The sequence below is a fragment of the Cebus imitator genome, unplaced genomic scaffold, assembly GCF_001604975.1.
Source record: "Cebus imitator isolate Cc_AM_T3 unplaced genomic scaffold, Cebus_imitator-1.0 Scaffold54, whole genome shotgun sequence".
NCBI lineage: Eukaryota > Metazoa > Chordata > Mammalia > Primates > Cebidae > Cebus > Cebus imitator.
Genome location: NW_016107369.1, coordinates 5,946,942 through 5,972,561, shown reverse-complemented (window position 1 = coordinate 5,972,561; position 25,620 = coordinate 5,946,942). Strand labels below are relative to the sequence as shown.

The following is a 25,620-nucleotide window of genomic DNA, read 5'->3' as shown; positions in this document are numbered from 1 at the left end:
AGGATGGTCTCGATCTCTTGACCTCGTGATCCACCCGCCTCGGCCTCCCAAAGTGCTGGGATTACAGGCTTGAGCCACCGCGCCCGGCCATATATCTACTTTTAATGAGCACTAAATCTCATTGTATGAAAATTTATGTCATAGCTATAAAATGTTTTGGCAGATGTTTAATTTTTTTCTAATTTCAGATATTTTAAACTAATATTTCCCGAAGTATGGCATTTTAGGTATTATATGATCTTTTTATCTGTTTGTACTTATTTTTATAGTTATGGCCTGTGAAACTGGTTTCCCATTTATATGAATGATATAGAGCTTTCTGTTTAAAAAAAAAAAAAAAAGTTCAGCTTGGGAAAAAGTGAATTGTTCAACTTGAGGGGAAAAAAGTGAATTAATTGGCCAGGTGCTATGGCTCATTCTTGTAATCCCAGCACTTAGGGAAGCTGAGGTGGGCAGATTGCTTGAACCCAGGAATTTGAGACCAACCTGGGCAACATGGTGAAACCCTATCTCTACAAAAAAAAAAAAAAAAAAAAATTAGCTGGGCATGGTGGCACACATCTGTTGTCCCGGCTACATAGAAGGCCAAGCTGGAAGGACCACCTGAGCTCCAGATGTCAAGACTGCAGTGAGCCGTGATTGTACCACTGTACTCCAGCCTGGGTGACAGAATGAGACCCTAACTCAAAAAAATAATAATTTAAAGAAAATGTTAAATAAATAATAGCACAGTTGATACAGGTTATGATAAAACTATAAAGGTGGGATAGGAATATTTAATGTTTGGGAGCCATCACATTATTCTAAACAATGTTTTGATGAAAATTATTGTACATAAATCTTTTAAAATCCGTTTAACTTTTTTTTCAGGGAAGTGTTTAAAACCTATAACGTTGCTGTGGACTACATTACTGTTGCACTCCTGATCTGGAATTTTGGTGTGGTGGGAATGATTGCCATTCACTGGAAAGGTCCACTTCGACTCCAGCAGGCATATCTCATTATGATTAGTGCCCTCATGGCTCTGGTGTTTATCAAGTACCTCCCTGAATGGACTGCATGGCTCATCTTGGCTGTGATTTCAGTATATGGTAAAACCCAAGACTGATAATTTGTCACAGAAATGCCTCATTGGAGTGTTTTCTTTCCTCATCTATCTTGATTTAGAGAAAATGGTAAAATTCCATAGCTCTTCAGTAAATCATTAATTAGCTATAGTAACTTCTTCATTTGAAGATTTCAGCTGGGCATGGTAATTCATTCCTTTAATCCTAGTACTTTGGGAGGCTGAGGCAGACAGATCACCTAAGCTCAGAGTTCAAGACCAGCCTGGGCAACATGGCAAAACCTCTTATCTACAGATAATACAAAAATTAGCTGGTCATGGTGGTGCACAACTGTAGTCCCAGCTACTTAGGAAGGTGGGAGGAACAATTGAGCCTAGGAGGTAGAGGCTACAGTGAGCTGTGATTGCGTCACTGCATTCCAGCCTGGGTGACAAAATTTTGAGGTTTTGTTCTTTAAAAGTGTTTTATTACTGCCACTAGTTTAACTCAGTGATGGGTTAGTGGAAGGAGCCACAAACAATTGGTGAGAAGACTTAGATTCAAATTCCATCTCTACCACTGACAGTCTTTATGACCTTAGGAAAGTGACTTGAGCTCTTTGAGCTTCAGCTTTCTCATTTATAAATTGGGAACAGTGCATCTCCCGCTGTTGTAAAAGTTCAGTGAATTGAATATATGTTAAAAAACATAAGCAGGTTTGGGTGCGGTGGCTCATGCCTGTAATACTAGCACTCTGGGAGGCTGAGGCGAGCAGATCACTTGAGGTCAGGAGTTCGAGACCAGCCTGGCCAACACGATGAAACCTGTCTCTACTAAAAATACAAAAATTAGCTGGTTGTGGTGGAATGTGCCTGTAATCCCAGCTACCTGAGGGGCTGAGGCAGGAGAATTACTTGAACCCAGGTGGTAGAGGTTGTGATAAGTTGAGATGGTGCCACTGCACTCCAGCCTGGGTGACAGAGTAAGACTCCGTCTCAAAAACAAAAAACAAAAAACACACAAGCAGAGTGAAGTGGTAGACGCACAAAATGCTCAATTCATTAAAAAAAATTTTTTTTTCTTTTATGTCTTATTGTATAAGCTTTTCTCTCTTTCTTTCTTTTTTTTGAGACAAGGTCTTTTTGTGTCACCCAGGCTGGTTTGAAGTGGCATGATCATAGCTCACTGCAACCTTGAACTCTCGGACTCATTCAGTACTCCCACTTCAGCCTCTCTCAAGTAACTAGGACTACAAGTGTGCACCACCACGCCTGGCTGTTTTATTTTTTGTAGAGACAAGGTCTTGCTATATTACCTAGGCTGGTCTTGAACTCATGGGCTCAAGCAATCCTCCTGCCTTGGCCTCTCAAGATATTGGGATTATAGATACGAGCCACTGCATCTGGCCTCATTTTACTTTTAAAATCAAAATTAGATTACCTCCTTTATATAAGGTAATGTATGGAATTATTATTTTAAACATAAAACTGATTTGGACAGTGTGAGATTCAAATTCTGTAACCACCAGTGTGACATGGGTCCTGCACAGTCAGAACGTATGCCAGCCATTAACCGAGGCAGTGTTTAGGTACCTACTCTATGGCTATTGTCCTGTATGAAAGCCACAAAGAGATTCATTTTCAGAGACTGATATGTGACCTCTTTTATATTATAAGGCCATGGTCATACTCTTTTTGTTTTTGTTTTTTTTGCTTCCAGAGACAGGATCTCTCTCTCTGTCACCCACAGTGGAGTACAGTGGCATGATCATGGCTTATTGCAGCCTCAAATTCCTGTCCTGGGCTCAAACAATCCTCCCACCTCAGCCTCCAAAGTAGATAGGACTACAGGCATGCACTACCATGCCTAATTAAAAAAAAAAAAAAAGATTTTTTTTTTTTTTTTTCAGAGATGAGATCTCACTGTGTTTCCCAAGTTGGTCTGGAATTCCTGGCCTCAAGAGATCTTCCCACCTCAGCCTTCCAAAGTGTTGGGATGACAGGTGTGAGTCACCATGCCTGGCCATACACTTTTATCACTATTACATACTTATTAAAATGTTTGGTGGCCTGTAATTGGAAAGATCATCCTCATTTGATTGACGAAGTCTATGGAAATGGGATTGAACTGGTTCTGTTCTTGTATTTGAGTAATCAGTTGTGGAACTATAGAAGTCATGTGCTCTCTATCTGATTTCCTTATTACCTTATGTTGTATAGTACTTGATGGTTTGCAAAGTAACCATCTGTTGCTTTGCTGTGATGAAGAATGCCAGGTCTGGAGACAGAATGCCTGGGTTCAGATTCTGCTCATCACTTTTTTTTTGTTTTTTGAGATGGAGTGCAATGGCATGATCTCCGCTCACTCCAACCTCTACTTTCCGGGGTCAAGCGATTCTCCTGCCTCAGCCTCCTGAGTAGCTGGGACTACGGTGTGCACCACCTTGCCCAGCTAATTTGTGTATTTTTAGTAGAGATGGGGTTTTACCATGTTTGCCAGGCTGGTCTTGAACTTGACCTCAAATGATCCACCCACCTCAGCCTTCCAAAGTGCTGGGATTACAGGCGTGAGCCACTGCGCCCAGCCTACTCATCACTTACTAGTTATTTGACCACAGACAAGTTGCTCAACCCCTAAGTCTCTTGTTTTGAAGATTACATGATACATTTACTACAATAATACACTTAGAACAGTGTCTATCAGTACATTTTTTCTGTTTTAAGAAACAGGGTCTCACTTTGTCTCCCAGGCTGGAGTAAAGTGGCGTGATCATAGCTCACTGTAGCTTCAAAAACCTAGGCTCAAGCAGTCCTTCTATCTCAGCCTCTCGAGTAGACAGGACTGCAGGCACAGGTTAGTGTTGACCTCCTGGCCTCAGGCAGCTTCCCAAAGTGCTGAGATTGTAGGCGTGAAGCACTGTACCCAGCCCAGTGTTATATTTTTAAATAACCCTGTGAAGTATCAAGATAGTTATTATCCCTATTTGACTGCTAAGAAACTTGAAGTTTACAGATGTAAATTATTTGCCCAAGCTTAAACTCTGATCTCAAATCTGAATCCCTAGTCCAATATTCTTTTCACTGTATTACAATATTTTTTACCGTCAACCTTCCATTCTGTCTGCACATAGTATAAATGAGTATCTCTACAGAACTTTAAGTTCCTTTTAAATGAGATTGTTGTTGTACCCAATGTTTAGAGTAGTGATTCTCAGCTCCATTTTTACAAGGTTTCAAGGTTTAATTTGTCATAAAAGTTATGAAATTTTCAAAGCAAAAGCAATTTTAATTTATTTTAATCGCTCTAAAAAATAAGCAAATTTATCGTTTAGCAATTCTTAAAGGGAGAGCATATCATAAAACTGAAATAGTTACAGGATGTGGCAGAGTCAAACAAGCTAAAAATCTCATTACTTCATCACAGGGCAGACTTAATCAAACAAATTGAAGTAGAAGTGTTGAAAGTAGAGATTTCTTTGTGTATGTTTTATTACTGTACTATATTATAAATATAATTTTATATGTATAAAATACAAAGAGATGTGACCACTTCAAGGCATGAATTTTTTTTTTTTTTTGAGACAGAGTCTTACTCTGTTACCTAGGCTGGAGTGCAGTGGTGCCATCTTGGCTCACGGCAACCTCTACCTTCAGGGCTCAAGCAGTCTCCCACCTCAGCTTCCTGAGTAGCTGAGACTATGGGTACCTGCCACCATGACCTGCTAATTTTTTTGCATTTTTGGTAGAGACAGTATTTCACCATCTTGGCCAGGCCGGTCTTGAACTCCTGAGCGCAAGCGATTTGCTGCCTCAGCCTCCCAAAGTGCTAGAATTACAAATATGAACCACTATTCATATTTAGCCTGGCAAAGGATGAAGTTTTCAAATTTAAATGCAACTAAGTGACAGGGTAGTGTCAACACAAGCTATCAATTCTTCCTTTACAAATTTAGCTGTACCTGTTTTATATATATTTATATATGTATGTGTGTGTGTATGTATAAAACAGGTACAGCTAAAACAGGTATATTTAGCTGTACATATGTATATATGTATATACATATATACGTGTATACACGTATATGTGTATATATACACATGTATATACGTGTATACACGTATATATGTATATATACACGTATATATATGTGTATATATATACGTGTATATATGTATATATACATGTGTACATGTATATATGTATATATTTTATATATTGATATATTTTTACCTGTTTTATCTTTTTAAGTGTTTAAAATTATATTTTTATATGCTGAATTTTCATGACAGAAAATGAAAGAAAAATTGCTGTTGATGGAAAGAAATGGTGATATAAATGGAAATAATTTAGGTATATTGCTTCCTCTCTGATTTACTATTTTTGTAAAATAAGCTACTTTTCAGCACCATATATGTTCTGAGACCTGAATATTTGTGAAGTTCTTTTATTTGACCAGAGAGTAAAGAAATAATAAACTTTATCTTGCAAAGACTTACTATTTTGTTTTATTTAAATTTATTGACCTCTTGGTTCCTCAAAGAAGAAATCAAAAAATAACTGCCCTCTTATTTCAAGTATTTCTCAGTAATACGTAATACTGCTTTTAAAAAGGAGAAGGGATGCGTTTCTTCTATTCACTTCATATTTTGAAAAGTTCAGTCGAATTCCTTTTATTAAATTCCTCTTGAAGTAATCTTTCTTTATAGTTCATACCTGTGACTAGTTTAGAAGTGACTTCTTTCTGTTTCTGCTCACTGTAGGTTGACAACTGCTCTAAAATAGTCTCATCTCTGCAGCTTTCCTTTATACTGGGAAGACTTATTTGTAGAACCTAGTAATGACATTGCACACTAAGCAAATAGCAGTCAAACCCAAAATGAAATTTTTACAGCTGTTCTGTGTGATTTTATTTTGTTTAGGTGGTCCCCCTCACCCCTACCAGTTCACCTGCCATTGTTTCATATCAATTCAACATCTTTTTGTGTAAAAAGAAACAACATTAAATGTTTTCGCTTCATTAATTCCTAACACCCATTTACAAGTTGAGCCCATACATTTTATCAGATGTCTTTTCTCTTTTTCTTTTTCTAGATTTAGTGGCTGTTTTGTGTCCAAAAGGTCCACTTCGTATGCTGGTTGAAACAGCTCAGGAGAGAAATGAAACACTTTTTCCAGCTCTCATTTACTCCTGTAAGTATTTGAGAATGATGTTGAATTAGTAATCAGTGTAGAATTTATAGGAACTGAAGCACATGTACCTGTGGTCATTTTCATGGTACTTATTCTCATCTTAAATACACAGCATTCATGGAACTCCTACAGATCTGTTTCCTTGCAGGCGATTGTCTTCTACCTGATGTTGATTCAAGAGAGTTTTCAATATGAATAGAAAGAAAATAAATATTTAGATACTGGGGAACCAGCATTCCCATTTAAAAACTTGTTAGGTGCTATCGATTAGGGCAAGCTCAAGGATTCCTTCAAGCGACTGGTTTAGATGTCTGTCTGCTATTCAGAGATCCCTTAGGAACTGAGATCGTTGAGCAGAAACGTAATGTGAGCAGAGCTGTGCCTTTGTAAGCTGGCAGCACTGTGTAAGATGAATTGGTGGGGTAGACTCTGAGATCATGAGAGGCATACTAAACATAACTAAGATGATATTGCCATGATCTAGGTGGAAAGTAATGAGGGCTTGAATTACAGTAGTGGCAGTAGCAATCAAGGGAAAGAGTTAATGGAGGTTTCAGAGGTTGAATCAATAGTTCTAGCAACTGAGGAGAGAAGTTTTAAGCTTGAAGGAAAGCGGGGAAGAAAAAATGTTTTCCTGTATTTTCTTATTGTTTTTGAGACAGGGTCTCACTCCCGCCCAGGCTGGAGTGCAGTGGTATGATCACGGCTCACTGCAGCCTCAACCTCCCAGGCTCAAGTGATCCACTCACCTCAGCCTCCTGAGTAGCTGTGACTACAGGCACGTGCCACCATGATTTTTTTGTATTTTATGTAGAGACAGGGTTTTGCCATGTTGCCCAGGCTGGTCTTGAACTCTTGGGCTTAAGCAATCTTCCCACCTTGACTTCCCAAAGTGCTGGGGTTACAGGTATGAGCCACCACACCTAACCACATTTTCTTGTGTGAGGGGTCTGATTTGTTTTATATCTTTTTGTGGTTCATATCTAATTTAGTTGACAGGATGTGTGGTTCACTGAGGTAGACATTTCTAGCAGAAGTTTAGAAATGAAGTACTAGCACTTGGGAAAAAGTTGATATTCGTGATACAGACTTGAAGAACATCAGCAGAGAGGTGGTAGTTAGGCTCTGTGAGCTGTTGAGCAATTCAAATAAAAGCAGAAGAGAAGAGGAAGACAAGGGTCACTTTGTCAACTGCTCTGTTTAGAGAATGAGACAATGAAGAGAAGATACTAAAGGAAGTAGAAGAAAATATCAGAAAATTGGGAAAGCCAGTATTTTTCACTTAACAATATCATGACTTTTTTGATGTCAGCACATGAAATGGCTGCATAGTGTTCTCCTGCGTAGATATTCAGTGGTGGGTATCCTCATTGGTAGACATTTAGATCATTTCCATTTCTTTTCTATTTCTTTTCTATCACAGCACTTAGAGAGAACATCCATGAACTTGTGAATGTTATTATAAAATGTATTCTTAGAGTAGAATTGCTAAGTCAGAGGATGTATGTATTTAAATTTTGACAGTTTGCTAAATTACTTCCTAAAAAAGCTATGCCAGTTCGCATTCTCTTCAGTAATTTGGAAGTACCAATTTCCGGCTGGGCACAGTGGCTTACACCTGTAATCCCAGCACTTTGGGAGTCTGAGGTGGGTAGATCATGAGGTCAGGAGTTTGAGACCAGCCTGGTCAAGATGGTCAAACCCCCTCTACTAAAAATACAAAAATTTGCCAGGTGTGGTGATGGGCGCCTGTAATCCCAGCTACTTCAGAGCCTGAGGCAGGAGAATGGCTTGAACCCGGGAGGTGGAGGTTGCAGTGAGCCAAGATTGTGCCGCTGCCCTCTAGCCTGGGTGACAGACCAAGACTCCATCTGAGAGAGAGAGAGAGAGAGAGAGAGAGAGAGAGTTATCTAATAGACAAAAAAATAACTTTTTTAAAATTTTGAGATGGGGTCTCCTTCTGTCACTCATATAGTGACCCAATCTTAACTCACTGCGAACTCCATTTCCCATGTTCAAGCGATTCTCTTGCCTCAGCTTCCTGAGAGCTGGAATTACAGGTGTGTACCATCACGCCTGGCTAATTTTTGTCTTTTTAGTAGAGACAGTGTTTCACCATGTTGGCCAGGCTGGTCTCAAGCGGTCTAACTGCCTCAGCCTCCCAAAGTGTTAGGATTATGGGTGTGACCCACCGCTACCGGCCCTGTAAAATTAATCTTATACAAGTAATATCCTTGAAAAAAGATAAAAATTACAGATAAAAATAAATTTTGTGGTAACTGTCATCCTTAATCTTAATGCCTTATCAGGTATTTACTCCTGATACCAGTTTGTTGTATATTCTTATAGATTTTTTTTTTGCCTATTTTTCTGTTGAGTTATTGGAAAACCAATTTCAAGAAGGAGAGAGGCCAGGCGTGGTGGCTCATGCCTGTAATCCCAGCACTTTGGGAGGCCTAGGTGGGCGGATCATTTGAGCTCAGGAGTTTGAGACCAGCCTGGCCAACATGGCGAAAGGCCGTCTCTACTAAAAATGTAAAAATTAGCTGGGTGTGGTGGTGCACATTTGTAATCCCAGTTACTTGGGAGGCTGAGGCGGGAGAATCACTTGAACCCAGGAGGTGGAGGTTGCAGGAAGCCATGATCGCGCCACTGCACTCCAGCCTGGGTGACAGAGCAAGACTCCATCTCAAAAAAAAAAAATAAATAAAAGAATATAAAATATGATGAAGAAGTCAAAGGGTAATGAGGACTAAGCAAACCATACAGGATTTGCTGCCTAACATGTCATTAGTGACATTGAAGAGAGCAAGTTCAGTGGAGAAATAGGACCAGAAGCAATATTCCACAGGGAAGGTGCATGTGTCTGTGTTTTGCCAGTGCTGGCAGTGGAAGTGATGGTGTAGGCAGAGAATGGGTGGTGAAGAAGGAGAGTAATAAATGTCATGTACTACATCAAAGATTTCCGTCTCACAGGCAGAGCAGGTGGTGACCTGACAGGGGAACAGGTTTGAGGAAAGGTGTTTAAAGGAGAGGGAAGATTTGTGACTGTTTTTTTTTTTGGTAGAGATGGGGTTTCACCATATTGGTCAGGCTGGCCTTGAACTCCTGACCTCGTGATCGGCCTGCCTAGGCCTCCCAAAGTGCTGAGAGTACAGGCATGAGTCACTGTGCCTGGCCTGGTGAGCATATATTTTTTGAAAAGCTCTCAAGCCTATTTAATGACCACAGAACATAAGACATTCTGAGATATTTTAAAAACAATTCAACATATGTGGGAAAATAGGAGTATAAACCTTTATCTCCGATGTAGATCAGGTAGGGTGAAGAATGCATCTGTTCTTTTGCAATAGTAAATGTCTTGTGAAGATTTTATGAATCACTGAATTTGAGAGGTTTGTTTTGTTTTTTTGAGACGGAGCTTGCCTCTTGTTGCCCAAGCTAGAGTGCAGTGGTGCGATCTCAGCTCACTGCAACCTCTGCTTTCTGGGTTCAAGTGATTCTCCTGCCTCAGCCTCCCAAATAGCTGAGATTACAGATGCCTGCCACCATAGCTGGCAGGTTTTTCTTTTTGTATTTGTAGTAGAGACAGAGTTTCAACATGTTGGCCATGCTGGTCTTGAACTCCTGACCTCAAGTGATCTGACTGCCTCAGCCTCCCAACGTACTGGAATTATAGTGGCATGAGCCACTGCACCTTCAGACTTTGTTTTTTTTAACAGAATGTAAGAAACAGCAATACCAGTCAGTACTTTTTCCCTGAAGTGGATATAAACATGAATATTAAAAGTTTTAAATCAGTCATCCTGGCTATTTGTTTTCTAAAAATCAATAAATATAATTCTTTTATGGATTTTAATACTGTTTCCTAGTTAAGGGTATTCAGTTTGCAAAATACTCTTACTAACAGGAAATGTATGAGCATTTTTGGTTTTTTAATTCTGTCGTTTGACAAAAAATATACACCTACTCTTTGAACTAATTCATTCTTCCCTTGTAGGCATTGGTAAAGGCAGTTTACTCTGGGAGCTTAACTAGAAGGGAAAATAACAATTCTTTGAGATAGACCATTTTTTTTTTTTGAGATGGAGTTTTGCTCTTGTTACCCAAGCTGGAGTGCAATGGCGCAATCTCGGCTCACTGCAACCTCAGCCTCCTGGGTTCAAGCAATTCTCCTGCCTCAGCCTCCCGAGTAGCTGGGATTACAGGTGCGTGCCACCATGCCCAGCTAATTTTTGTATTTTTAGTAGAGACAGGGTTTCACCATGTTGACCACGATGGTCTTGATCTCTTGACCTCGTCATCCACTTGCCTCGGTCTCCCAAATTGCTAGGATTATAGGCGTGAGCCACCATGCCCGGCCGAGAGAGATCATTTTACCTAAAGCTTTTTCTTTGATTTTGTCTCAGTTAAAGGTTGTATTAATTTTTAAATCTGCAATATTTTATAGCCAGGTATGCCTGTAATCCCAGGACTTTGGGAGGTAGAGGCAGGAGGATTGCTTGAGCCCAGCAGTTCACGATCAGCCTAGGCTACATTAAAAGCAAAAAAAATTATTTTTTTGAGACGGAGTTTTGTTCTTACTGCCCAGGCTGGAGGGCAATGGCACAATCTTGGCTCACTGCAACCTCTGCCTCCTGGGTTTAAGCTATTCTCCTGCCTCAGCCTCTTGAGTAGCTGGGATTACAGGCACCTGCCACCACACCCAGCTAATTTTTGTGTTTTTAGTGGAGACAGGGTTTTGCCATGTTGGTCAGGCTGGTCTTGAACTCCCAACCTCAGGTGATCCACCTGCCTTGGCCTCCCAAAGTGCTGGGATTAGAGGCGTGAGCCACTGCCCCCAGCCTCTTTTCTTTTAACTTAAAAAAAAATCTGCTTATTTTTCTACTGATATAAGGTGTTTGGTGTTAAAGTGAAAGAAAAGTGATTTTTAAAAATATTATATTAGGGGCTGGCCGCCGAGGCTGATGCCTATATTCCCAGCACTTAAGGGGGCTGAGGCGGGTGGATCACAAGGTCAGGAGATCGTGACCATCCTGGCTAACACAGTGAAACCCTGTGTCTACTAAAAATACAAAAAATTAGCTGGGTGTGGTGGTATGCACCTGTAATCTCAGCTACTCGGGAGGCTGAGGCAGGAGAATCGCTTGAACCCAGGAGGCAGAGGTTGCAGTGAGCCACCATTGCACTCCAGCCTGGGTGACAGAGCAACACTCGATCTCAAAAAGATTATTTTAGTACTATTTCTTCAACAAATATACTATTTATGATAATTACCATGGGGTCAGCAAACTACTGCTTGAAGCCAAATGTAGCCCATGGCCTGTTTTTGTACAGCTTATAAGCTAAGAATGCTTTTTACATTTTTAAAAGGTTGTTTAAAAACAAAACAAAACAAAAAAACAAGAATATGTGACACAAAACCTAAATTGTTTACTGCCTGGCCATTTACAGAAAATGTTGATTTTCATGATACTATTAAATGCTAAAACAAAAGGGCTTACAGCTATATTTTTTTCATACTTGCATAAAGAAAGAAAAACAAATAAATTGCTGCTGACTTCATTTCCAGAAGGCTATAGAAATTCATAAACAGGCTGGGTGCAGTGGCTCATGCCTGTAATCCTAGCACTTTGGGAGGCCGAGGCGGGAGGATTGCCTGAGCCCAGGAGTTTTGAGTCCAGCTTGGGCAACATAGTGAGACCCTGTTTTTACAAAAAAATAAAAATACAAATCCATAAACCTCACACATGGTGGTTGCCCTTCAGTTTTTCTTCTTTAGATCTGGATTTAGTTAAACAGTGTTTTCCCTGTCTTGTTTCTATTAACTTTTGATCATTTGGTTGGGTTATTCTATAATGAAACTTGGTTGTCCTCAGAAATAACAAGGCAGTGGTTCAGCTTCTTTGCTTGTGCATTTCTTTCATAAGTTCTTCAAGAAGCCTGAGTATTAGAAACATGGATAAAATTATAGTGATAAAAGGCCAGAGGGACATAAATGCCAAGTATCTTGTTTAAAATTACTATAAACAGATTCGACTCAGATTGCTGCTGGCATTTGGTTCCCACCGTAGCCCCATATGGCATGTGTTTGCTTATATGTACTTTATTATTGTGTTATTGTTGATGTATCTTCAGGATAAGTTCCAAAATGTATTATTGCCAGATTAAAGGGTTATTGCATGTGTAGTTTTACAAGATGTTACTAAATTTCCCTCCAATGGGGACTATACCATTTTTCAGTCCTGCCTGAAATATGTAAGAGAGAAGCACCATTTTAAAGTTTTCCCATGGTCTCTGAGCTAAAATGTGGTAGAGATGCACACGTGTGTATCTAGATCTGGGTTGATATATTGATATACATGTATCTTTGTAGAAGGGACACAAAGGAGGCCACTTGACTATCCCTATTATGTTTACTGCTTTTAACTTTTTTTCTTACTCCATGTTTAAAACAGGGCTTAGCATTATTGAACATTCTAAAAGTGAGACGTAATATGAAGGAAATTTATTCCGTGCATCTTTTGAATTATAATTTCCATCTGAGGCTTTTGTGAGCTCCACTTTGTCCTGGAGTTTAGAACATTAAACTAGTCCCACTGTTGTTTCAGTGGAATCTTGCTGGCCTGAGCAGTTTTCCTTCTGGTTACTTTTCAGGGACTAAAAATGATGATGAACAGTTTTGTGATAGGAAATGCTGTTTGAGCACTACAGTAAACATTCAGTTTCAGAACTTTTTCTTTTATCTGCTAAAACCAAAGAGAACCTTTTATTATTTTTACTTTTTTTTGTGGAGGGGGAAATCTGTATTTATTTGAGGCACCGAAGCAGTAGGACTCCAATATGGGGGTGGGCTGGGGCAGGGCTGGCTGGATTTGGGGCGGGGGCCTAGACCTGGAAGCCATGGAAACCCCACCCCCAAAAGGCTGCTCTTGAAGGGCGTGAGACTGTGCCAGGGCAGGGGGCTATAGGGGACTGGGGCTCTGCAGGCTGCTGGCCCCCCTCCCTCCCCAAACACAGGCCCCAGAAACTGCCATGTGCTCACACCTGCACAGCACACCCACGTACCCCCCACGGGCACACATCTCTACTGGCACAGCCTCCCTGGGGGCTCTCTCTGTATGTCCACGAGACTTGGTCCTGACGCTGGACCCTAAGACTCCAGGGGACCCTCATCTCTTCCACAGTCCCCCAAGGAAGGTCACATCATCGACCCCAGAAGTGAGGGCAGGTGGCCCCACCTGGGGCAGAGGCAGGGCTGGGGCAGGTGGAGGTGCAGGGGGTGGGCCTGACCTGGGACCAAGGGCACGAATCAGGCACGTGAGGAGTCAGGGGCTCTCAGATCTTTGTGGGATCCAGAAAGGGCTGGGCTTTGCTTCCTGAGCTAGGGGGCCGGGGACAGGATCTGGGCGGTCAGGGGCCGAAACGCAGCAGGGCAGGCAACAGGCTCAGCAGCAGTACGGCACCCAGCAGGGTGGCGCTGGGCCGCAGCCTGCCGTCGGTTGCGCTGAAATTGCACAGGAAACCCTGGCAGCAGCGGATGGCCATGGAAGCTATACCAGTATTGATGTTTCCTGGGAGGGGACAGGCTGGGGAACAGGACTGGCTCAGGGTGTGGCCAAATGTGACGATCTTTCTGATGCCAGCGTACGCAGTCACCGTCAGGCAGTAGTTGTCCTGGTCGGAGCAGATGGTGGGCTTCAGGCAGTACAGATTGCTCTTCTGGTTTAGGCAGGAGAAGCACATCAGTGAGCTGGCTCACTCAACACCCAGAAGGGCAGCCAGCAGCACCAGCAGGGTCTTCATTCTGGAGAGGATGGTGGTCCTGCCTAGGGGTCCCAAGCCAGAGCAGCCTATCTTGTTCGCCGGTGGCCGCAGGCGCCTGCAGCCTCACTGAGCTCCCAGAGCCTCTCGTGCTCTGAACGCGGCTGGACCCACGACTCCCTATCATTTTTACTTCTGATTGTTAAACATTCTTAAGGCAGCATTAGGAAGATTGGCGATCTGTGTGGAGAAATGATGGCCTGCTGCTGTCTGTGCATACATTTTCCTTTGTGTGTCCAGTACTTACCTGGAATTTTGTCTTTCTCAACAGCAACAATGGTGTGGTTGGTGAATATGGCTGAAGGAGACCCGGAAGCTCAAAGGAGGGTATCCAAAAACTCCAAGTATAATGCAGAAAGTAGGTAACTTTTAGTTGATAATATCTTGGTTTTTCAGGGTCACTGTCATCTTATAAGCTAACAGTGTAGCAATGATTTTATCATCTCTTTGGTCATAGACTCCCTTAAGAATCTCTTGAAAACTATGGTAATGCCCAGTAAATACACAGATAAATATTGAAGTTCAGATACTCGAAACCCAACAATACAGTCAAGGCACCCTAGGTTAAGACATCTCCCATTAAATACAGAATACCAGTATTGAAAGGTTCAGATTGAGGTTATGATTTTGGTTTTGTTTGTTTATTTTTTAAAGATCATGATTTTAAAAAGAAAAAGTAAACACTCTCCAAACATGTAAAAGTAAGAACCTCCTAAAAGAAACAAGCAAAAAAGAAACAGACAATAAAGGAAAAATAAGTAAACAAAGCAAGATAAAAACAACATAAAAATGAGAACTTCTTGTCTTACATAACCAGAGTAACTGAAATGTAATTTGAGATGTACTGATGTTTATACTGAGAAGATCAAATATTCTAGGTGGATATGACTTTCTAGAATAAGAATGGCTTAGAATGAGCTAGGTGCAGTGGTGTATGCCTATAGTCCCAGCTATGTGGGCGGCCAAGGAGTTCCAGATTAGCCTGGGCAACTTAGTGAGACCTTGTCTCAAAAATAATAATAAATAATAATGACTTAGAATGAGAGACTGAAAGGCCCTCTATGGATACTACAGAACATATTAAGGAGAACACAGGTTAAAAGTTGTTATTAAATGGAGTTGAGGGGGAGCTTCGTTTAGTTTTCTGGAATAAAGGCTACCCTGCTACACACACTAAAAGAGTTGAGGAATAATAGCACACTATAAATAGTAAAAAAATAAAAATAAAAAAGGAAGCTTATTTTTTTTTTTAAAGAAAACCAAAAAAGGGCTAACTCTATGAGAAATCTGAAAAACAGGCATAATAAATATTGGTGAGGAAAAAAGGCCTTAATTGAGTTGCTGTGTTTTCAGGAAAGGGAGTTTATGTTCTGTAAAGCCAGGAAAACTATAGAATTAGCATCTGGGCAACTGCAGGGAGATACTTTCAACCAGGAATTCCTATTTGGAATGCACATACCAGTCTTTATTCCATAGTAAGCAAGGCAGCAGAACAAGGTGATGTTAGATTGTCATGGGATTCTTAGGGTATCACTTTGCTAGCCAGAAACCTCTGTGGCCAATGGCACTTTTGCCTGAGATTTGCTCAGGCTTGCTGGGCTCATTCTACCTACCATTTTGGCTGGCTGTGCTTGGCTTTCACTACTGGCTGGACCCCACGCCTGCCAAAGGCAAGCCAGGTGTGGAACAGTGAGAAGTGTGTGAGTGAGTGCAGTGTCTGGCCACTGGGCACAGCCAGGCATGCTGGCTATGGCAGGGTGGGCAGCTCCAGGTATCAGCTCTCTGTTGCAGCTAGACCAGGCATTCCCTAAGCGGCTCCCACTACAGGCACTGGGGAACGCAGTGGCACTCAGAAGCTAGAGATGTCAGGAACTGCAAAACCCCAAAGAGGGTGTCACAGCCCTAGCTTAGGAAACTCCTGAGGCTGGGCTCCCCAAAAGGCCACAGCTCTTTACTCCTTCTCTCTTCTCTCCTTCTCAACACCTGCAATATGGCAAGTGAGGGGCATGTTTCAGCCCTATTTGTGTCACTGCCCTTTCAGTCCTTCTATTTAACGGGTCCCAAGTTATTGTCCCATGTCCAGGAAGAAAAAAGTACATGGACAGCTGGAGGGAGAACAAGATGAAGAGATGCTTTATTGAGCAACAGTACAACTCAGGAGATCTGAAGTGGGTAATGCCTATCTGCATGCAGGTTGTCCCATTGTCTCTGCAGCCCTCCATGGAGAGGAAACCTGGAGTGGGTAGCTTCTGTCTGAGGACAGGTTGTCCTGTTTCCTGGACCCCTGAGAGTGCAGGGATGCCCAGGTCTACAGCCACAGCTGGGAAGCTGCAGCTGTGGGAGTGCGGGGCTTCTGTCCCACCAACTCGGAAGGAGGCAGGGCTCCTGCCTGTTCCTGGCTCCCACCAGCTAGCAGAGCGTGCAGCCCTCGCTGTACCCCCCCTGCTGCAGCTGGCATCTTTGCAGCAGCCACTCCAGATGGGCCACTGCTGCCATCAAGACCACTAGTAAACCTGATAGAAAAGTAAGAAATATACTGGAAAGAATTGCCATAGCCTGGTTCTTGTGTTAACCTGTGTTAAGCTAAAGAAAATCAAAACGGATGTCTGTGAGCATGAAGGGATATATATATATATATATGTGTGAGTATGAGTGATATATCAAGATTTCATTCCTTTGATAGATGTTGGCTGAGCACCTGAATCTGTGCTAGGCCCTGGGGATATATTACTGAACAAGATTCCCCTTCCCTTGTGGAGCTTATATATAGTCTGTTAGGGGAGCTAGGTCAAGAAATTATTACATAAATAATTCATACAGTTGTGATAGGTGTTACAAAGAAGATGTGTAATTTGCTATGAAAGTTTGTAATAGGGGAATCTTAGGTATCCTGAAAAGTCAAGGGGTGCTTCCCTGAAGAAGTGATAATAGGTGATGGCCAGCTGAAGGGTGGAGGAAGAGCTTTCCAGGAGAGGGACAACATGAGTGAGGGCTTTGAAATGAGAAGGCTGGATGAACTACAGGAGCTTCCTCAGTGAGAGTGCTGCTCTCACTGAGGAACTTGGGGGGCACAGTTCTTTATTCTGTGGGACTTCCCCACACATTGCAAGATATTTAACATCCCTTGCCTCTCACCCACTAAATGCCAATAATGGCTTTGAGGCCTTGTGATAATAAAAAACTCCTCTACAGCCGGGCGCGGTGGCTCAAGCCTGTAATCCCAGCACTTTGGGAGGCCGAGGCGGGTGGATCACGAGGTCAAGAGATCGAGACCATCCTGGTCAACACGGTGAAACCCCGTCTCTACTAAAACTACAAAAAATTAGCTGGGCATGGTGGCGTGTGCCTGTAATCCCAGCGACTCAGGAGGCTGGGGCAGGAGAATTGCCTGAACCTGGGAGGCGGAGGTTGCGGTGAGCCGAGATCGCGCCATTGCACTCCAGCCTGGGTAACAAGAGCGAAACTCCGTCTCAAAAAAAAAAAAAAAAAAAAAAAAAACTCCTCTACCCTAATTATTTTCAAACACCCCCTGGAAGGAAGGTGCTATCCCTAATTGACAATCACTGTGTTAATGGAACTAGAAGTTATATTGGAACAAAAGGGCGTAGGGCTACAGGAGGGATATCTGTGCAAGAAAAAAACAAAGAACTGAGAGATTACCTGATGTGGTTGAACTGTCAGAGCATTTGAGGATAAATTAGTCATAGATAATATAAAATTCATCAATGGAAAAAAATGAGGCAGTTTTTCTAAGAAAACAAAAACTTGTTCAAGAAAGCAAACGTAATTATAGTATATTCTGACTGTGGCAGAGTAGTTTAGTTATGAATACTGTTTGCGTAGTGAGAATATAAAACTGAATTTAACATAAGGTTATGGCATTGGGAAGACAGGAAGAGTTACATCTGTATGCATGCATAAGAGGATGAGACCTAATGCTTTATCCTCTCTATAGGAGGTGAATAAGTACCCAAAATTAAAACATCAAGTTATGCCTCAAGGAGCATGCTACTTATAATTAATTATGGAGGTAAATACCAAAAGAAAGTAGGAATGAGTGAGGAGGGAGGGGGCAGAACAGGCACTGCTGTTTTCATTTATAAATCTTAATTTTTTTTTTTTTTTTTGTAGGGACGGGGTTTCACCATGTTGGGCAGGCTGGTCTTGAACTCCTGACCTCAGGTGATCCACCTCCTCAGCCTCCCAAAGTGCTGGGATTACAGGCGTGAGCCACCACGCCTGGCCTATAAATCTTATTCTTATATGATTTTATAAACTCCAAACTAGAGGTGATTCAGGTTTTGTGGAGACCTGGTTAATAAAAAAAACATAAAACTACCAATACCAAATTGTGAAGGCTCTCTCAGAGGAAGCCATGCAAGGAAGCTTTACTTATTCATGGTAAATCTACTTCTTTTCTGAGCATGTATTACTTTTATAAAAAATGAAAGAAAAATAAAAGTATTTTGAATATTATTTACATATTTTAATTCTTAATGTATGGAAGTTTTTCAGACTGTTGTGCTCACCATTTTCAATCAGATTGATATCATTATAACAAAATAACTGACCCATAAAGACATTCACTCCCCCTCCTTTCCCAATCCACCCTCCAGAATGAAGTCACTTTCTATAACTTTGTCACTAAATCCAAAGGTGAGTGCCAACAGTTAGGAATCTTTCAGTTGCAAAAGATAAAAAGCCCAACTCAGTTGCCTTAAACAAAGAAGAAATGTATTATTTGATGTGACAGGAAGGCCTGAGGTGTAGACATTTGAAATTTGTAGGGTTGGTTAATTTGGTGGCTCATGGATGTTTTCAAGCAGCCCAGCCTCGTACTCTACCATCACTAGTGTATAGGCTTGGTCTTCAGCCCACTGCTCCTCTTGGTCAGGACAGCTGTAGTTCTAGGCATCATATCTAGATAAGCCAACAGTCAAGGGAAGAAGGGGACTGTTTATTTTTTCCTTTAGTCTCTCTTAAAGAGTGAGAAAAATTTCCCCAGGTATCCTAGCAGACTTTGCTTTTCCACTCATTGGTTCATACCAAGTCACAACCTCACAGCCTTAGAGCTTTCGTTAGGAAGAGGTATGGTGGTGGGATTACTATGCTTGGCTTGGATTGGTCAGGATTTACCCTCAGAGTCATGTGGGAGAAGGGTGGAAACCCAAACAGTTCAGGATTCTGCCCTCAGGAAATAAGGGGGAAAACCGCTGTTGGATAAACCACCAGCAGGCACTGGTACAGCCTGTGCTTTGTGGTTTAAGGGCCTGCTAGTTACAGTGACAGTCAGCTAGTTACTCTTTCCATGTAATTTTCTTAAAGGTATTAAGTTTTTCTAAATATTAGAGCTGTAACTTTCACTTTCTCTTGAAGACACAGAAAGGGAGTCACAAGACACTGTTGCAGAGAATGATGATGGCGGCTTCAGTGAGGAATGGGAAGCCCAGAGGGACAGTCATCTAGGGCCTCATCGCTCTACACCCGAGTCACGGGCTGCTGTCCAGGAACTTTCCAGCAGCATCCTTGCTGGTGAAGACCCAGAGGAAAGTATGTGCATTTCTCTATGTTGCAAAGTCATGGATTCCTTTAGGCGGCTGCATTATCAATCTTTTCAAAAGTAAAATGAATTGAGAGTGTTACAGTCTAATTCTGTATCACATATAGCTTTTAGTGGGAAATATCAGTAATAGTGCTTTTTATTATTAAAAAATTGGTTAATCCTAAGACCTAAAAATAAATAAATAAATAAAAAGTTGGTCGATAGGCCAAATTCTTCCCTTCAGACTTTTTAAGTTGGCCTTTTACAGCCTGACCTTTTGGCATTTATTTTATAAAGCAAAAAAAAAATTTTTAAATTATTCCAATAAGACTTCATGGCTGTAATATACTTGTCTACAAAAATTTCATTAATATGCTTCACTCTGCTGTACAGACACCTGGAGATTTACGTGATACAACCTTGTATATTATTCCTTTGTTGGCAAGTGCCATATTTTATTAATTTTAAAGAAAAAGAGATTTAAGATATTGGCAGAAATGCAAGTATTTCTTCAGTGTCTTGAGATGTGTCCCGCTTGATAGATTTAAGGTAACACATAGGGCTTCTTAGGAACAGCAGCCATTAAAGCCCCTTGGTTGGGGCTCAACCATCTCTTCAGGTAGTCTTAGAGATGTGGTTCATTGAATGAGTTTAGCATATTTCCCAAGTTATTTTTGGTTTTCTTGTTTTTGCAAAAGTGAAACTTGATTAAAACATTGCAACAAGAATATTAAGTAGTTTTAAAGAAACAAACGCCCAGTTTCCTTAGCATCTTTAATTATTAGTCACTAATTATGACTTTGACATTATCCTTCAGTTTGAGGAGAACAATTTTTACACCTTGTCCTCAAGCTTTTAACTGAGTCAGAACCTTGACTGGGCATATTCATGACTTTACTGCTTGGCTGATTTTCCCAGATATCAAAGCCCAGCCGCAGCCTATGACTTGCACACTCCTGGGAAAGTAGACGTATCTTCCTGCTCTTAGAGCAGGCTTTAGCTTGCCTTTGCTGGGATTTTTTTCTGCCCTCAGTTACCACCATAATTAGGTTGCCTCTTCTGCTACTTTTCTTTTTTCTCACAGGTACCAGGAACCAAAAGAAAGAATATGTAATAGTTGTTGACCAGAGCAGTAACGTAATTCTTACATGACTGCCTTTTCTAATTTGAAGATTCTTTCTCCTGAGAGTACTCTTTGTGTCCTCCTCCTCTTCATCTCCAACTCTTTTTAAAAAAAGGAAACTTTTGTATTTCCCCTCCTAACTTCAGATCAGTATTTTCTTACTCTGAATCCAATATAAAGTATAACAGACGTGTTTCATCATCTTATCATTCAGCACACAACGTCATCGTTTCTGATGGTTTGAATATGTTAAACCAGACTTATGGGTACTTACAAAAAGGTTCAGTTTACACCAGAAGTCAGTTGCTAAAAGGCACAAATGTCTTCCAAAACAACCTGTTAAAAAGTCAACATTTAACATTTAACTAGAAAACTGATCAAAGGATCTGAATGTATAGTTCTCCAAAGAAAATGTAAAAATGGTCAATAAACACATGAAAAGATACTCAACATCATTAGCCATCAGGGAAATGCAAATCAAAACCACAATAGATACCACTTTATACCTACTAGAATGGCTATAATAAAAAAGATAGCAGATGTTGGTGAGAATGTGAAGAAACTAGAATCCTCATATATTGCTGTTGGGAATGTAAAATAGTATGGTGATTTTGGGAAACAGTTCGGTAGTTCTTTAAAAGATTAAATGTGACCCAGTAATTCTACTCCTCCATATATGCTTGAGAAATAAAACATGTCAACACAAAGACACATACACAAATGGTCATAGTAATAATTGTTATAACAGGCAAAAATGGAAATAACCCACATGTCTATTAACTGATAAGTGGATAATAAATGTGGTATATAGATACAACAGAATATTGCTTGGTTATAAAAAGAAACAGTCTATCAGTAGTACACTTAGGATGAGCCTGTTACTGGGCTGTTGGCTGTGGGAAGTAAATCTTGAAATTCGCTAAAAAACCAGCTACCTTTGCAGTGAATAAAAATGTCTTACATTTCTAATTTAAATTTTTGTTCAGTTTTATTATTCAGCTTTAAAAAGGAAGGGAATTCTGACATGTTACAACATGAATAAATATTGAAGATATTATGCTAAGTGAAATAAGCCAGTTACAAAAAGAAAAATATTCTGCTTATATCAGACTATTAAACTCAATAGAGTCAGAAAGTAGAACGGTGGTTGCCAGGGGCTAGGGGGAGGGAAATGAAGAATCACTGTTTAATGGGTATAGAGTTTCAGTTTTACAAGACGAAGAGTTCTATGGATAGATGGTGATGGTAGCACAGTGATATGATTATACCTAGAGTCGTTGAACTGTTCACTGAAAAAGGGTTAAGGTGGTAAACTTTATGGGTATCTTACCACAATTAAATTTTTATTTTTTATTTTTGTTTGAGACAGAGTTTCACTCTTGTTGCCCAGGCTGGAGTGCAGTGGCATGATCTTAGCTTACTGCAACCTCTGCCTCCTAGGTTCAAGCAATACTCCTGCCTCAGGCTCCCGAGTAGCTGGAACTACAGGTGCACATCAAGACACCTGGCTAATTTTTGTATTTTTAGTAGAGACAGGCCTTCACCATGTTGGCCAGGCTGGTCTTAAACTCCTGACCTCAATTGATCTGCCCACCTTGGCCTCCCAAAGTGCTGGGATTATAGGTGTAAGCCACTGCGCCTGGCCAAAAAAAATTTTTTTTAATACCATTAAGAAGCAGAAGGCCAGGTGTGGTGGCTCATGCCTGTAATGCCAGCACTTTGGGAGGCCTTGGTGGGTGGATCACCTGAGGTTGGGAGTTTGAGACCAGCCTGGCCAACATGTTGAAACCCAGTATCTACTAAAAATATAAAAATTAGCCAGACATGGTGGCGCATATCTGTAATCCCAGCTACTCAAGAGACTGAGGCAGGAGAATTGCTTGAAACCAGGAGGTGGAGGTTCCAGTGGGGCGAGATCACTTTAAAAAAAAAAAAAAGGAAAGTAAGTTATCAGCTGAGAGAAAATACTTGCAATCGTATTGAAGTCCTGTTAAAGGACTGGTATTTAAGATATATATAAAGGATGTTTACAACTTAATAAGAAGACGATAGCCCAAATTTAAGATAAGAAAATGCTTTGACTAGACATTTCACCAAAAGAGATATTTAATGGCTAATAAGCATATAAAAAGCTGCTTAACATCATTAATCAGCGTGCTAGAATCAAAAGACTAACAATACCAAGTGCTAGTGAGGATGTGAAGAAACTGAAACTCTCAATTGTTGCTGGTGGAAATGCAAACTGGCACAGCCAGTGTGGAACATGATTTGGCAGTTTATCAAAAAGCTAAAAACCTAAACTTACATAGCCCAGCAGTTGCACTCCCAGGAGTCTACCCAACAGAAATGAAAGGAATCCGTTCCCACAGGGACATGGTCATGAATGTTCATAGCAGCATAATTCAGAATAGCCCCCAACTGAAAACAATCCAGATGTCCATCAACTGGTAAATGGATAAGCAAATCATATAATAGAAAACCATTCAGCTTCCAGTAACTTCCAATAAAAAGGAAGAAACTATAGACACATGCAATGTCATGGATAAACCTCAAAAGCATTATATTATATTTTATATTATATTGTATTATATTATGTAAAATAGGCCAGGCACATACTGTATGAGTCATGTGAGATGTGCAGAAAAGACAAATTTATTAAGATAGAAAACAGTTCAGTGGTTGCTTAAGACCTAGGATAGGAGGGGAATTAACTGTAAACAGGTACAAGGTACCTAATGGGGGCGGTGGACATGTGGATCGTGATGATAGTTGTACAGCTCTATAAATTTTCCACAATCATTGAATTGTCTCTTAAAGTTTTATAACATAAATCATAGCCCAATGAAGCTATTTTTAAAAAAATCAGATGATAAAGTGATGCCTATTTCATAAGAATCCTTGTAAGAATTTCTTAGTACAAGTGCTGGGTATAAACTAGACATTCAATAGACGACAATTATTACTTATTGTTATTGATAAATGGCAGCATCTATAGTTAAGACTCCAGAGACAGTCACATAGAATCTGGAACTCCTGTTGTAGAAAACGAAAAAAGAAAGAAAACCCAGCTAAAGCCTAATTGTATGTATCATTTACTGACTTTTCTCATTCATTGTGGGGTTGAGTAGGGCAGCGATATTTTTTAATTGTGAAATCATAGCAAAGAGTGACCAACGTTTTAATATTTGTAATCTTTCCTTTTTAGGGGGAGTAAAACTTGGATTGGGAGATTTCATTTTCTACAGTGTTCTGGTTGGTAAAGCCTCAGCAACAGCCAGTGGAGACTGGAACACAACCATAGCCTGTTTTGTAGCCATATTAATTGTAAGTGTACACTCAATAAGAATGTGCCTGAACTCCTAATGTCAAAACTCCGATTCCACAGTCCCTTTAAGGCAGTTCTGTTTTAACCCCAGGTGGGTTAAATGTTCCAATTATCTGAGGAGCTTTTTGATAATTGGATCTCACCTCAGTACACAGTGCAGTCACTTGGGAGCTTTAAAAACTGTAAGCTCTGCCCTGAGATATTCTTATTTAATTGTGTAGTTTTAAAAAGTTCCCCAGGAAAAAAAAAAAAAGTTTCCCAGGAAATTCTGGTAAATATTTCTGTGTAGGAACCACTGCCTCAAGCCCAGCAGCACAGATATATAGGAAATTAGCTCTGCAAGGTCAGTCTTCCAGGGGTAAACAGATCCTCACTTAGTCCCAGAGACTTAGTCACTGAGAGTTTGGTGGTGGTTTTGCATTTAATGACACAGCCTATAGCATACAGTGTTACTTAAGACAGGAAGCATCTAGTGAGAGGAGCTAGTGCCTGCATGACCCGACATAGATCTTGCTAATAGTGCTATAGCATGAACCCTGAAGCTTTCAAAACTATGATTTTTTTTTTTTTTTTTTTTTGAAACTTTTTTTTTGTTGAGACAGTCTTGTTCTGTCACCCAGGCTAGAGTGCCTAACTGACATGATCTCAGCTCACTGCAACCTCTGTCTCCTAGCTTCAAGTGATCCTCCTGTCTCAGCCTCCCAAGCAGCTGGGACTACAGGCATGCACCACCACACCTGGCTAATTTTTGTATTTTTAGTAGAGATGGGGTTTCGCCATGTTGGCCAGGCTGGTCTCAAACTCCAACTTCAAGTGATCCGCCCTCCTCGGCCTCCCAAAGTGCAGGGATTACAGGCATGAGTCACTGCACCCAACTTCAAAACTATGATTTAAGTAAATGACCCATAAAATATTTCTTACTGCTATTTTTACTATAGATGTGATATCTTGGCCGGGCACAGTGGCTCACACCTGTAATCCCAACACTTAGGGAGGCCGAGGTGGGCATATCACCTGAGGTCAGGAGTTTGAGACCAGCCTGAACAACACAGTGAAACCCTGCCTTTACTAAAAACACAAAAATTAGCCGAGCATGGTGGCTGTGCACCTGTAATCCCATCTACTTAGGAGGCTGAGGCAGAAGAATCCCTTGAACCTGGGAAGTGGAGGTTGCAGTGAGCGGAGGTCGCACCACTGCACTCCAGCCTGGGTGACAGAGTGAGACTCCGTCTCAAAAAGAAAAAAAAAAAGATGGTGATACCTTTGACATCTAGTATGTGAGTGAAATTAGATGAGAGGTTGGAGAAGACTGCTTATGCATTCATTTTGTGATTACATTTGGGGTTTATCATGATTTTGATGTGTTTTACTTCTCCTTTGAGGTTCATTATCCGGATTTGAAAGTATTTATTTGTATGTGTTTTATCTCTTAAGAAAATTACTTACTCTGGGCCGGGCGCGGTGGCTCACGCCTGTAATCCCAGCACTTTGGGAGGCCGAGGCGGGTGGATCACGAGGTCAAGAGATCGAGACCATCCTGGTCAACACAGTGAAACCCCGTCTCTACTAA

The 25,620-nt window shown here is 40.9% G+C and overlaps 1 protein-coding gene and 1 pseudogene across 2 annotated transcripts in view; one reads left to right on the top strand and one right to left on the bottom strand.

Annotated features, from left to right (window-relative positions):
- PSEN1 (presenilin 1) overlaps positions 1 to 25,620 on the top strand; it is a 93,413-nt gene that overhangs the window by 65,844 nt on the left and 1,949 nt on the right. The window contains exons 6-10 of the mRNA XM_037738582.1: positions 871 to 1,091; positions 6,138 to 6,236; positions 14,332 to 14,418; positions 19,437 to 19,610; positions 23,931 to 24,049. Coding sequence (XP_037594510.1) covers positions 871 to 1,091; positions 6,138 to 6,236; positions 14,332 to 14,418; positions 19,437 to 19,610; positions 23,931 to 24,049 — 700 coding nt within the window. The remainder of the gene's footprint in view (positions 1 to 870; positions 1,092 to 6,137; positions 6,237 to 14,331; positions 14,419 to 19,436; positions 19,611 to 23,930; positions 24,050 to 25,620) is intronic.
- On the bottom strand, positions 13,293 to 14,196 carry LOC108304498 (annotated as a pseudogene). Its single transcript, XR_001825280.2, has one exon. The product of XR_001825280.2 is annotated as a lymphocyte antigen 6E-like (transcript).